This window comes from Euphorbia lathyris, chromosome 3 (assembly GCF_963576675.1).
Source record: "Euphorbia lathyris chromosome 3, ddEupLath1.1, whole genome shotgun sequence".
NCBI lineage: Eukaryota > Viridiplantae > Streptophyta > Magnoliopsida > Malpighiales > Euphorbiaceae > Euphorbia > Euphorbia lathyris.
In genome coordinates this window covers 64,407,055-64,419,390 of record NC_088912.1, presented here as the reverse complement: position 1 = coordinate 64,419,390, position 12,336 = coordinate 64,407,055, and the positions used below count along the sequence as shown (strand labels likewise).

Sequence of the window (12,336 nt, the reverse complement as noted above, 5' to 3'; positions counted from 1 at the left end):
GTTTATCCTTAAGAAAAGGAAAAATATTTTGGTGGACTTGAATTTTGGAGGGGAATAGGGACCCTATATTTGACCTCAATCACAGATATTATTGTATCAATGAACAGATTTTCCTTAGCCAGTGCTGTACCACCAGTGAAAGCACAATTTCCAATTGATGGTTCCCTTTACAAGTTATATATCTTCAATCTGGAAAGTGGAAACATAATATAAATACCTGCAAATTACAGCAATTTGATTCCAATTAAGTCATCACATTACCACAATGATTCATAACCATTCAAGGGATGAGGGGTAACCGCTTGTACAGAAATTGCACACCAACAATCTCAGCTATCCAGTACCGATTGAAGCCTCGAGTTTATTTTCGTTCTTGGATTTAAGACCGGTATCATTTTCCCGTACTTCTGTCCCAGAAATACAATCCTGGAATCTGAAGCAGCTAGTGAGGTGATCATTTGTCAATCCGGCCACTTGCATGAAAGAATATACCACTGTTGGCCCTACGCTTCGAAAACCTCGCCTTACTAAATCTTTGCTTATGACCTCTGCTTTTGAGTTCTTCACTTGAACTTGCCGTGAGTTTCGAAATTGGTTAACCATGGGCTTATGGTTTACAAAGTTCCAGATGTATCTGTTAAATGAACCAAACTCATCTATAACCTGCATCACCAAAAAATCAAATGAGATTCATGCTTTGTTTCATTTTAGTGGGTGGGTGAGCATTTTATTAGTCAACTCTCTACCTTGCACATTTGGCGAGCATTTTCAATAATGGATCGTAGCTTCGATTCTGACAGAAGCAAGCTCCCAGGGCTTCCTGGCAGAGCTATCTTTCTGTCATTTAATTTTGACACTGCAGCAGGATCAAAATCCAAAAACACCTCCCTGTACAGACATTAGCATCTCTCCGAATTAATCTAAATTGTCAAAAATTGCGGAGAGAAGTGTATATCCTCATCATTGGATTATACTGCTTGAAAATAGCCAATACCTAAATAAACCTCTTTTGTTAAGAATGACAGGCCACGTCATTTCGGCCAGAGCACCTGAAAGGCATAGCAATTCGAACAGCTTCCTGCATGATGAAATGATCAGATTGGGAAAGCTACCAGATACAGGTTAGTGCAGAAGATGATTAACTTCAGTGTCCAAATTACATACTTGTCATCATGGACAGGTACTCCCCATTCTTCATCATGAAAACTCATATAGCATGGGTCTGTGCAAAAAAAAAAAAAAAAAACCCCAAGGGCTATGTAAGCTCAAAATAACATTAAAAAATGACTGGTGAGGTATTAGGTAGAATACAGCACACCAAGTCAACTTTCACGTTAATAACAGAGGGTAAGGAAGTCCGCGAACTTTTTTTTTTTTTTTTTATCATTCTATGGAATAAGACCAAGATAATAATATAATATCCATCATGATGATTAGAACTATGAATGAACAAAGGCAAAGTAATCTTGACACAATGCAAAGCATCCAAGCCACCAATCATTATCAAAATAACAACCCAATGTCAGTGGAAATAGAACCTATGACCTCTATGTTCTCATTGTTCTGGGTTCACAGGGCAGGTTCTTTCAGACATTGCAACAATGCCCTTGGGGTATGACTAGGGATGACAATATAGATTAATGCTCCAAATTCTACCAAAGCTTTAGTGGTAACTAATCCAATATGTAGACGAAAGGCTCGTAAGGTAACTATAATATGGCATATGCCCAGACAACAGTTTAACAAAGAAAACAGTTGTTGAGTGCTGATACAAGTCATATGACGGTCTCAATATGCATGACACATAGGCATCTATCAAAAGAATTTCAATTGAAATATAATGATCACAATCTTATAAGCTCTATCCAGAACTAATGTCAAAATGAATTGGCTGCACAGGGAATCATACTCATCTTACTTTTTCCAAAAGTTCCCCATGATGTATCGTAGGTCAAATGCAATTTGCTTTCATTAATTTAAAGGAAGAAACTATACAAGTTATTAATGGTAAAATTTATACAGACTAATTTGAATCTCCTTCATAAAACCAGCTGTTGTTACAGAAAATAGAAGCACAAAAAATTCCAAGACAAAATAAAATCTTGACCAGCTCTTGCCAACTTTTCCTCACGGTAATGTCAATTAAAATACATGATAGGAGATTTTTGGTTTTTCATTTCTGAAAGATACCTTATTACATGCCAAAATGGCTTGCTTATTATTAGTTCAACTGGAAGTATCCGGCCATTTAGTTTGGGCAGTCAAACAAGAAGATAAAATCTTCTCCTTTCAAAAAAATCATTAAGCATCACTCAGTAGGCTTCACATTCTGTAATATACCAAGGTGATTGAGTTGTAAGCATATGAATTCAAAGATCATGTGAAGATGGGAGAATTACACAGATTCAAAATAAATATATATTAATTTCTGAACCACAAGTTGAAGACGGCACAGTAGAACAGAACATTGCATAACTGTAGAGGTACTAAATACATCAATCAGAATTCATCCCAAAAGCCATGAAGAAAGTAAATTCAGATACATATAAAAAGGACTTGGGTAAAAAAGGTAACAAATCATCATTCAAATAGTCAATTTCTTAAGGAAAGAGTTGACGTGTCAAAAACAAATTTCCTCCTCGCCATAAGGGTTTAAGAACAGAAAAAAGGCTTGTTCCATGAAGCTTCAGGGATTCCTGTTTTAACAGCTGAAACCTATATGGAATTGATGCTCACCCCTAATAGCATAAGATAAGTAACCTTAGAAGTGATTTTATGAGTTCCACTCCAAGGAAAAGCACTCCATCTAACACCATATATTATATCCCTCTTCTCCACACATCGACATAAATAGAACTTCCTCAAGTCAAGATAAGCTTAAAGTGAAGGGTGTACAGATGGATGTCAAGAATTATAATGGATTGGTTTATCTGTCGTACGATAATTGTGTGATAAGTTTGCTAAAACAGAAAATAGACTCAAGATTATATGTTAAATTATAGCCCCATCAAAACCATGTTTGAACTATGTATACCTCGATTCAAATTATATACATGATAAATACCCAAATTGGTGGCATTTTGAAGTGCTATATTTAGTTTTAGTACCTCATATGTGATGGGTTCGTGTCCCTCAAGTGACTCATTTAGAAAATATTAGTTAACTTAGTCGTCTATAACTAACTGCTATGCAGCACTATACTACACGAGTGATATGAAATCAGACTGCATAGACATAGAAAGGAAGAACCATAACTACCAGTGCGGGAGAAGAACATGAACAAACAAATAGTTGAGCTTATAATAACTAGATCAAACTCCATCATCTTAAAGCTATTCCAACATAAGCATCAATTCCCAAATTTTCTTTTTTTCCCACCAATATATATCTAGTAGCAAGAGGCAACAATTTTCAACCACGACATAAAAGGAAAACCACATGTAGTACCATCTTCCATTTATTTTCGATATTATCAAAATAAGGAAAGGTTCACCACCATTAAAGTTTCCAAATTCTTCAACTTTTCTAATTGACAAGAAAATGAAGGGGGGTAGAAGATCTTACCAGTGCTGGGTGTAACCCAAGCGCACCTTTTCTTAAATTCAAAGCAATCAGCTGTATCCACTAATTCACTGTTTCCACCAACTACATTGCCACTCTCCACCGCCACAGAGCTTTTTACCTCCTTATCAGCTTTCATCTCACACTGCTTCTTCCTGACCACTCCATTCCTCCTGCTCGCCGGCGTGATTCTCCCAGTCGACGATGATCTGAACGACAATGAGGAAGAAGAAGAGGAACGACTGTGGGAGGAGTCTGTGGAGACATCGGATGAGCAGGAGCCATTCATGGACTTCTGTCGCAAAACTGAAGACGCCACTTTCCCAACTTTCTTGGCCTTGGAATCCGTAATAAGTTGGTGGTGCCGCATTTTCTCAGGTTTCTTAACCGGATTTTGTGGCTCCTTGTTTTCAGGTTCAGCGATGTTCGTAGACCGGATTCGAGGTGGGCCAGACATGGTCTGTGCTGTATATTTGTTCTGAGAAGATAGGGTAGCGCCTCAATTTTCAGTCTTCGAAGTTGCTGGGAATGGGTGCTGTCCAGTGATGAGAAATTGAAGAATGATTGAGCAGAGTGAGATTGTGTTTGGGAAGTGAGAAAAGTAGGGAAAATGGAGAGAAAACGTTAGGAACGTTTATGAGTGGACTTTTGTCGATTATGAAAGCAACGAATCAGAAATAAAATAACCATTCAAAGTGTGCCACGTCGTATTAGAGGTAGCTTTTGCTCAAAGATACTAGTTTTTTTTTGCCCCGACAATGTTCGAACCAATAGCCAGATCCGAGACTCCATCTTCCCTGGCCCAATGGAAAATGAACCCGTTTTTGCTTTTCTTTTCTTAACTAGTTTTCATCAAAACCTGGGGCCTGCTGCTACGAATCTATATATAATATAAAACAGTAACGATGGAGCTGAGTGTAACTTTCTCCTTTTTTACTGATAAAAAATAAAATAAATATATAATATAATATATTAATTTTAATTATATTGTTATATTTATCTATAAAAAGATAGATTTTATCCGTACTACGTTTAAGAGTTTTATAGAATTTAAATTAATCCCTAAAATCTCTCTAATTCTCTACATATATATAGATTCTATATATATATAATATAAAACAGTAACGATGGAGCTAAGATGCCACTTCCTCATTTTTTACTGATAAAAAATAAAATAAAATATATAATATATTAATTTTAATTATATTATTATATTTATCTATAAAAAGATAGATTTTATCCGTACTACATTTAAGAGTTTTACAGAATTTAAATTAATCCCTAAAATCTCTCTAATTCTCTGCATATCTATATATAATATAAAACAGTAACGATGGAGCTGAACTGTCACTTTCTCCTTTTTTACTGATAAAAATATATAATATATTAATTTTTAATTATATTATTATATTTATTTATAAAAAAGATCATTTAAAGTAAATGTGAAAATAAAATAATAATATTTAATTTATATAGCATCTTTATGTCATTAATTGTAATTATTATCTTACCAAAAAAAATTGTAATTATTATATTATATTTTTGAATTTTAAGATGAATCCATGCATCGCACGGACCAAAAACTAGTATCATACTAATAATTTACAATTACATTATATTATTAAAATTAATTTTTAATATATCACACATATAAAGTAGGTTTTTATATCCTAATTAAAAAAATCCAGCATCCTAATTTATAAATCTTAAATCCTAAAAAATATAATTCTAAATCCAGACGGATTTAACCTTGACTTCTTCTAATATTTTTAGAAATATACAGGGGTAGAAGTTTTTAATGCATATATAGGTTGGCTTGAGAGATCTGAGTTTTCTGCAAATCTTAATAACATGATTATGGTTTTGACCCTTAAAATAGATAGTCCTGAACGAATGGTTGAGTTGAGGTCTATTTCAATGTGTAATGTTCTTTACAAATTGACTATCAAGGTTCTAGTTAATAGGTTGAAAATCTTACTTCCTGGTATTATTTTGGAGAGTCGATCTGTTTTTTAATCTTTGCACTAAAGAAGAGTAGAGGTATGAAAGGGAAGATGACACTCAGAATTGATATTAGTAAAGCATACGAGAATTGATTGAGAATTTATAAAAGAGGTCCTTTCTAGGTTGGGTTTCAATGCTAGATGGATTGGTTGGATCATACTTTTGCATGGATATCTTTTTTCCACTTGTCTGTTTATTCTGCGGAAGGTGCTATCTAAGCTTATTTACAAGGCGGAAGTTGAGAACCTCATCATGGATGCAAGATCAGTAGAGGTAGATATAATTTTTTCAGTGCTACTAGAGAGGAGAGTAGCAAGATTTATGAGATTCTAGATGAGTATGAAATGGTTTCAGGTCAAGCTCTAAAATTGCTGAAATTAGTTATTTTTTTTAGTTCAAATGTCCCGGAGGAGGTTCGAGCTACCAGGGTATATTCTCCGCTTGATACTCATTTTCTTTAGTTTAAATGTAGATTCGAGCTACCAAGGTCTATTCTCCGCTTGATACTGGCAGGTACTTGGGTTTCCCTCATTGATTGGGAGGTCCAAAAGTATGTACTTATAAATTGTGCTTATCTAAATTTTCTATTATAACAGCCTCTGTATAATTATTAATAGTTATCTTATAATTTTTTTTTTTTTTTTGGTAACACATACACATTACACTTATTTTAGTGTTTATTGTTTTTTTTTCTTGTGCTGCCATTCAGTCCAAGATAGAGAGACAAATTGCAGGGACCCACTTATCCAGCCAGCTTCCTTTCATCCATTGAAAAACAAAAGTGTTTTCCATATGAAATTCAACCAGAAAGAAGTGAAAAAACACTAAGCAATGGCTTCAACTTGTTTACTACCCAAACCCAAAGCCATCTCTTCTTTCCTCTCTAATCCTTACCCACATTCATCTTCACCTCTCTTCACCAATCCATCATTGTTGAACCCATTACCAGACCATCCTCCCAGAAGAACACCTACTACTCTAACTTACGCCAAGAAAAAGAATCCATGGCTTGACCCTTTTGATGATGGAGAAGACCCTGAAATGGAATATGGCTCCTTGTTTGCTGATGGCAAGCAAGATGAAGATCCTAGCCTTCCTGCTAACCCTGACAATCCATACGGTTTCCTCAAGTTCCCAATGGGTTACACTGTAGAGCTTGCTTCTTTGCCTTTGAAAATTAGAGGTGATGTTAGGAGATGCTGCTGTCTCATCTCTGGAGGTGTTTATGAAAACTTGCTCTTCTTTCCTGTCATTCAGTTGATCAAGGACAGGTATGTCTAAATATCTCAATTCATATAATAATGATAATTGACACAACACGAACATGGACACGGACAGCCTCTAGCTTGTAAAATTGCAGTGATGTGTGATAGTTGTTTGTTGAAGGTACCCTGGTGTTCAAATAGATGTGGTAACAACAGCAAGAGGGAAACAGACTTATGAGATGAACAAGAATGTTAGATGGACGACTGAATACGATCCTGACGATCATTTTCCAGAGCCTGCAGAGTATACTGACATGCTTGGAGTCCTTAAGGTGTCTAAATGTTTGTCCCATCTACAAATAACGGATATGCGTTTTGCTAACTAATTTATACACTTATATGCACACACCATCATCAATATGTTTTGTTGAGAAGTTTCACTTTTAGGCTGTGTTTGCAGAATAGGTACTATGACATGGTATTGTCAACCAAATTGGCAGGATTAGGGCATGCAATGTTCTTATTCATGACATCTGCTAGGGATAGAGTTAGCTACATTTACCCAAATGTAAATGCAGCAGGAGCTGGATTGTTTCTATCAGAAACTTTTACTCCAGATCATATGAATCTTTCAGAGGGTGGATACCACATGTGAGCATCTAACACTATACCACCAATTTGTAGTAACCAGTTGCAGTTTATAATTTCCCATTTGCTTAGGTATAACGAGATGGCTGATTGGTTGGGAAGACCGTTTCGGAATGTACCTAGGCATAATGTGTTTCCACTACGAGTTTCGCTTTCCAGGAAGCTCAAGGAGTTCGTAGAGGCAAAATATAATGCTGCAGGTTTAGAGAAAGGGAAATATGTTGTAATTCATGGGATAGAGTCAGATTCTAAAGCTTCAATGCAGTCCAGAGGGGATACTGATAGCTTGCTGCCACTCGATATATGGGCTGAAATAGCTGATGCTATAAGGTATTCTTCTTACCAATTTCCTTCCTAACAAAATTCAGTACAACACTGCGAATGTGCTTTTGAGGAATTTGCTGGACTGAAAGCAGGGGATTCAAGCCGGTTTTTGTCATCCCGCATGAGAAAGAAAGGGAAAACGTTGAGGAAATAGTTGGAGAAGACACAAATATTGTCTTGATCACCACTCCTGGACAGGTTTGCATCTTCTTGTTACACTCGTTTCGGGCAAAACATATTCCCCCCCTGAATTAGGCCAAATTCAGCCTCTGAACTTCATTTTTGTTAAAATGCAACATTTAGTGGAAAAAATCGTCATACTTGAATGTCATGTGCTCTGAACTCCGTATTCAAAATGAAGAAAATTGAAAATTTGTCCATTGAGTATATTTTTGTAAAAGCCAAGCGCAATGATTTCATCCATAAGGACTATATTTTAACAAAAATCAAAGTTCAGGGGCTAAATCTCACCATATCAAAGTTCAGAGGTCAAAAGTCAAAATTTAGCCAAGTAAATTCTGATTGACATTTCTTGGACAAACCTCCTTGGCAATTCCTTGCTTCAGCTGGCAGCTCTAATCAATGACTCAGCTGGGGTAATTGCCACGAATACAGCAGCAATCCAACTTGCAAATGCACGCGAAAAACCTAGGTAACTTCAATACTAAATTATCTGCATCCTCTCCATACCATACCCAGAATAATATCTGAGCATATACGTAGAATATGAACAAATGAATCTGATCAGTGTTTGTGGTGACACTTCTGCAGCATTGCCCTGTTTTGTTCTGAAGAAAAAGGTAAGCTATTTGTACCAAATGCAGCAGAGATGAAATGCAGTATTGTCTCATCCAAGACAGGGAAACTGAAAGACATTCATATTGGAGATGTCAAACAGGCAATGAAAATTCTAGATATTTCCCTAGCTTTGGTATAGAAGGGAAATACAAAAATTTGCCAGTTATAGCACTTTTTTTTCTTCTCTTTATGTTTCATATTTGTTTTTGTCCCTCTTCCATTAATTTCCATCTGTATCTGGATGTCCAAGCTTTTGGACAATGCAGTGATATATTCATGTTAATATGTAAATCAGAGTTTATAGAATAAGATTTTAGATCAAGTGAAACTGCAGTCTGATGTTTCTAGTTCTAAATTTAACTGGTTTCTGGTTAAAGTTCTATCATCCCACCTTAAACATCTTCCAATCATTCTCCTAATATAATACCATAATATTTGCTAGGGACATTTCTGTTCTTGACAATTATCTATATATAAACCAAGTAACTTCCCAATAACATTGAGTTGCTAGCATTATAAATAAATGTCAAAACTTGGAATGAAAAGAAAGAACGCACAAAAAAAAAAAAAAAAAAAAAAATGTTTAAAGATGTCCTTCAACTAGACAAAGAAAACAAATCACCTTCACTTCATATCGTTTAAGCCACTAGCTTCTTCTAGATCATTGGTTAGTGAACAGAAGCTACTGTAGACGCAAGTTATTTTGCACGGGTAGTTGGATCCTCTTTCGATTCCACACGAATCATGAACACATATCCGAGACACCACAAAAGAATGTATTGGAAGGGAACCCAAGATAAACATGCAAGAAGGCTCAAAATACTTCCAACATACTGAGGATCTCTGATAACCCCAAATGGAAATTCTGTCACCCAGGGGATGTTTTTTCCAAATCGTACACCATAGTAAGTGCCCGGCTCACCAAGCAATTGGTATACCCTGTAGAGCAAGGGTCAATGAAACCAATATGTATTTGGAATACAAGGAGCTAAAATTAATTTGAGGAATGCCTCACTTGTGTAATTCAAAAGGGATTAATGATCTGAAAGAGATATTCAGAAAAAGGGAAAGATAAAGATGCAATTCTTTCACTTGATAAAAAGAAATAATGCATCATCAGCAGAAACTCAAAGGAGTTGCATCAGGCAATGCGATGCCTTTAGTAAAGATAAATCTAGCAAGGAGATGATTGATACAGCTTTATTAATGGTTCTAAATAAACATAAAACAAAAAGATGCAAAGGAAAGAAGAAAAAATCAGAGAAAGTAACAGTAATAAATAATGTATATGATGTATAACTGTGGACGTCAATCTCCAAGTGTAATAGGGGAAGGAGATTGCAATTTTGGTGGTGCTACTATCACAATGGTGAATAGAGAAAGGAAAAAGCAAAATATGGTAGAACTACTACCAACTCAAGGTTGCCATTCACAATCACTGGAATCAAATCAACGAAGGAGATGTTACCAACAGCATAAAATGGCAGAAACACATCCAGTTCATTTTAGTTAACTTAGAAAAGCTATCATCTAAGACTTTTCATTTCTTTTAACATTTCGAAAAAAACACATTTCAATAACGAGATGTATTTTTCGAAATGTTAAAGATTCTGAAAATTCTCGGCCTTCCACTAAATTTAGTTTGTACCTTCACTCGTTTTCACACAATTCAATAAGGATAAATTAAATATGGAGATAGTGAATTTCAATTTTCAAAAATTATCAATGAACTTGTAAGAGATGTATGTAGAGTAGAAAACAAGAAAATTTCAATTTTTAGATTATCATATATAAAGTCTTTTATTTTTCATATCATTTTTGTCCTTAGATCACCCTATCATACAGCAAAAAGCATAGATCCTAAAACAGTCTTAGCTTAGACTACAGATTTCCAAGAACTATTTTCTTCATCATTCAGGACAAAGTTAGTGTTCTTTGGAACGGATTCAAGATCCTCAATATGTAGCCTAAAAGTTCATCTGACAACAAACATGAAGACAATAACACAACTCTACAATTGGCATCAAATTTCACCAACAACCATCATGTGACACTAGAGATTACCAGAAAGTTTTCCACTTTGTAAGCAGACATTTAAGGCTCTTCTACATTATACTAACAGTCAATGCAACAAAAGCAGAAAAGCTTAGACCCTAATTTCTTTGTGATAGCCAAACACTCCTTTTATTGTCTTGAAGGCAACCATAGTAGTGACCGAACCCCTCAATAACCAGAAGTTGCAATTACAAAGATAAGTCAGACAAACATGAACCAAAAACCAGATGTTTGCATTCTAGCTTAGCTATCAAGGTCTGTAAGAAATACTATGAATTGAACATGAAAGTCTCAAATGTTGACCCCTGAATCTTTTTCATCTAAGTATGAGACCAATACATTATTAGCACAAGAACATAATGACCATATTAATTTCTAGTTAGGACACAGTGAAAGTAAATTAATCAATCACAACAAAACCAATCCATAAGCACACAAATCAAAAAGGCAAGCAGTGATAAATTCTCACCAACTCAAAATACTAAGAACTTGATCCTCCAAAAACCCAAAAAGAAGAAAATTGCATTTTAGCCAAATTCATAGATATGTAAAAGAATTGGGGAAGTTCAAACAGAAATAAAAAGATTACAGAACTCGAATTAAAGTGATTACCTGAAATTAAGGAATTGGCCGAAGAGAAAAAGGGGCCAGAAGTAGAAAGGAGGAGGCCAGGAGAGGGAGGAGACGGAATAAAGAGAAAGAAACTGCAGAAGTTTGAGGAAATGGGAGACATAAGCCATCACTTTACAAGGGTCATGGCCACTCCCACATAGGTTAACCCATGATTTCGGATATTCCCAGAGCCAATAGTAGTATGGGAATGGAAGTAGCACTCCTATTGCTGCAAAAATACCCATTTTTTCTGAGAAATTTCAATACCTTCAGACAACTGAATGCAGTATTGGGGCGGCAATGCCATTTGCCGCAAGTGCAAACGAAGCTGGGACTGGGCCAACTGTCAAGACGCTTAATATTGGATCAGAAACTCTCCTCTCTAAACCACTTTTGGGTCATCTTCTTCATTAATGGCCGAGAGAAGCTGTTGGCCCATCATACAGAATTCCATTTACACAAAACAAAAAAGCCACTTTTTTTTTTACTAAAAGATTAGCAAAAGTACAATGCCTAATTTTTCTCTTCAATTCTTCAAAAAAAAATTGGATTTCCTAAAACATCTGTTTTTTTAAAGGGATAAAGGTTCAAAAACAAGTGCATATTACTCTTATCATAAGAAATCCTAAATTTTTACTCCAAACATTTTTAAAGCAAGATAAATTTTGAATAGATTCTTTGACCAAAATTTTGTGACATAAGTTTTTCAATATTTAACAACATAATAAATATTTAAGACATTTTTACTAAATTATATGGGGTAGACTTGCACTCTATTTAGATAAGATGTTTTAAAGTAAATTAAATGAGGTAAAGTGTGGAAAAATACTTTAATAGTACCTTATTGCATTTAAACCCAAGGTAAGATTAGGTAAAAGTTTAACAATGTATCGTTTGATTTGATGATAAATGAATGTAAAGTTATGCTGAAATTACTATTATATGCTTATCATAAAGTCTCCAACAATTATTCCAATAATTACATATCCGATTTCACCTATGGACGAATATACAAGCGTACGTTTCATAAAAATGAGTGGAAATTACTTTTAGTTTGGAGTAGAGAGAGCAATTTTGTACATAAAATTATATAGCAACCAAGTACCATGAAAACACTCCAATTTGAAAT

At 35.0% G+C, this 12,336-nt stretch overlaps 3 protein-coding genes across 4 annotated transcripts; 1 reads left to right on the top strand and 2 right to left on the bottom strand.

Annotated features, from left to right (window-relative positions):
* Nucleotides 1-91: 91 nt before the first annotated feature.
* Nucleotides 92-4,206, bottom strand: LOC136224053 (uncharacterized). Its single transcript, XM_066012274.1, has 5 exons — nt 3,565-4,206; nt 1,165-1,222; nt 995-1,078; nt 747-888; nt 92-663 (listed from the first exon to the last, which is right to left on the bottom strand). Exons 1-5 carry the CDS (start codon nt 4,016-4,018, stop codon nt 334-336), a joined length of 1,068 nt encoding a protein of 355 aa, XP_065868346.1. The 5' UTR covers nt 4,019-4,206; the 3' UTR covers nt 92-333.
* Nucleotides 4,207-6,304: 2,098 nt separating this feature from the next.
* Nucleotides 6,305-8,873, top strand: LOC136223082 (photosynthetic NDH subunit of subcomplex B 1, chloroplastic). 2 transcript variants are annotated; one of them, XM_066010878.1, is made up of 7 exons: nt 6,305-6,836; nt 6,952-7,102; nt 7,231-7,421; nt 7,491-7,748; nt 7,832-7,940; nt 8,309-8,394; nt 8,514-8,873. In XM_066010878.1, exons 1-7 carry the CDS (start codon nt 6,397-6,399, stop codon nt 8,677-8,679), a joined length of 1,401 nt encoding a protein of 466 aa, XP_065866950.1. In that variant the 5' UTR covers nt 6,305-6,396; the 3' UTR covers nt 8,680-8,873. The 2 variants fall into 2 exon arrangements, with proteins under 2 accessions (XP_065866950.1, XP_065866951.1); XM_066010879.1 differs by having other exon boundaries at nt 6,314-6,836; nt 7,835-7,940.
* A 150-nt stretch (nt 8,874-9,023) lies between these two features.
* Nucleotides 9,024-11,535, bottom strand: LOC136223083 (phosphatidyl-N-methylethanolamine N-methyltransferase). Its single transcript, XM_066010880.1, has 2 exons — nt 11,208-11,535; nt 9,024-9,479 (listed from the first exon to the last, which is right to left on the bottom strand). Exons 1-2 carry the CDS (start codon nt 11,450-11,452, stop codon nt 9,239-9,241), a joined length of 486 nt encoding a protein of 161 aa, XP_065866952.1. The 5' UTR covers nt 11,453-11,535; the 3' UTR covers nt 9,024-9,238.
* Nucleotides 11,536-12,336: the final 801 nt, after the last annotated feature.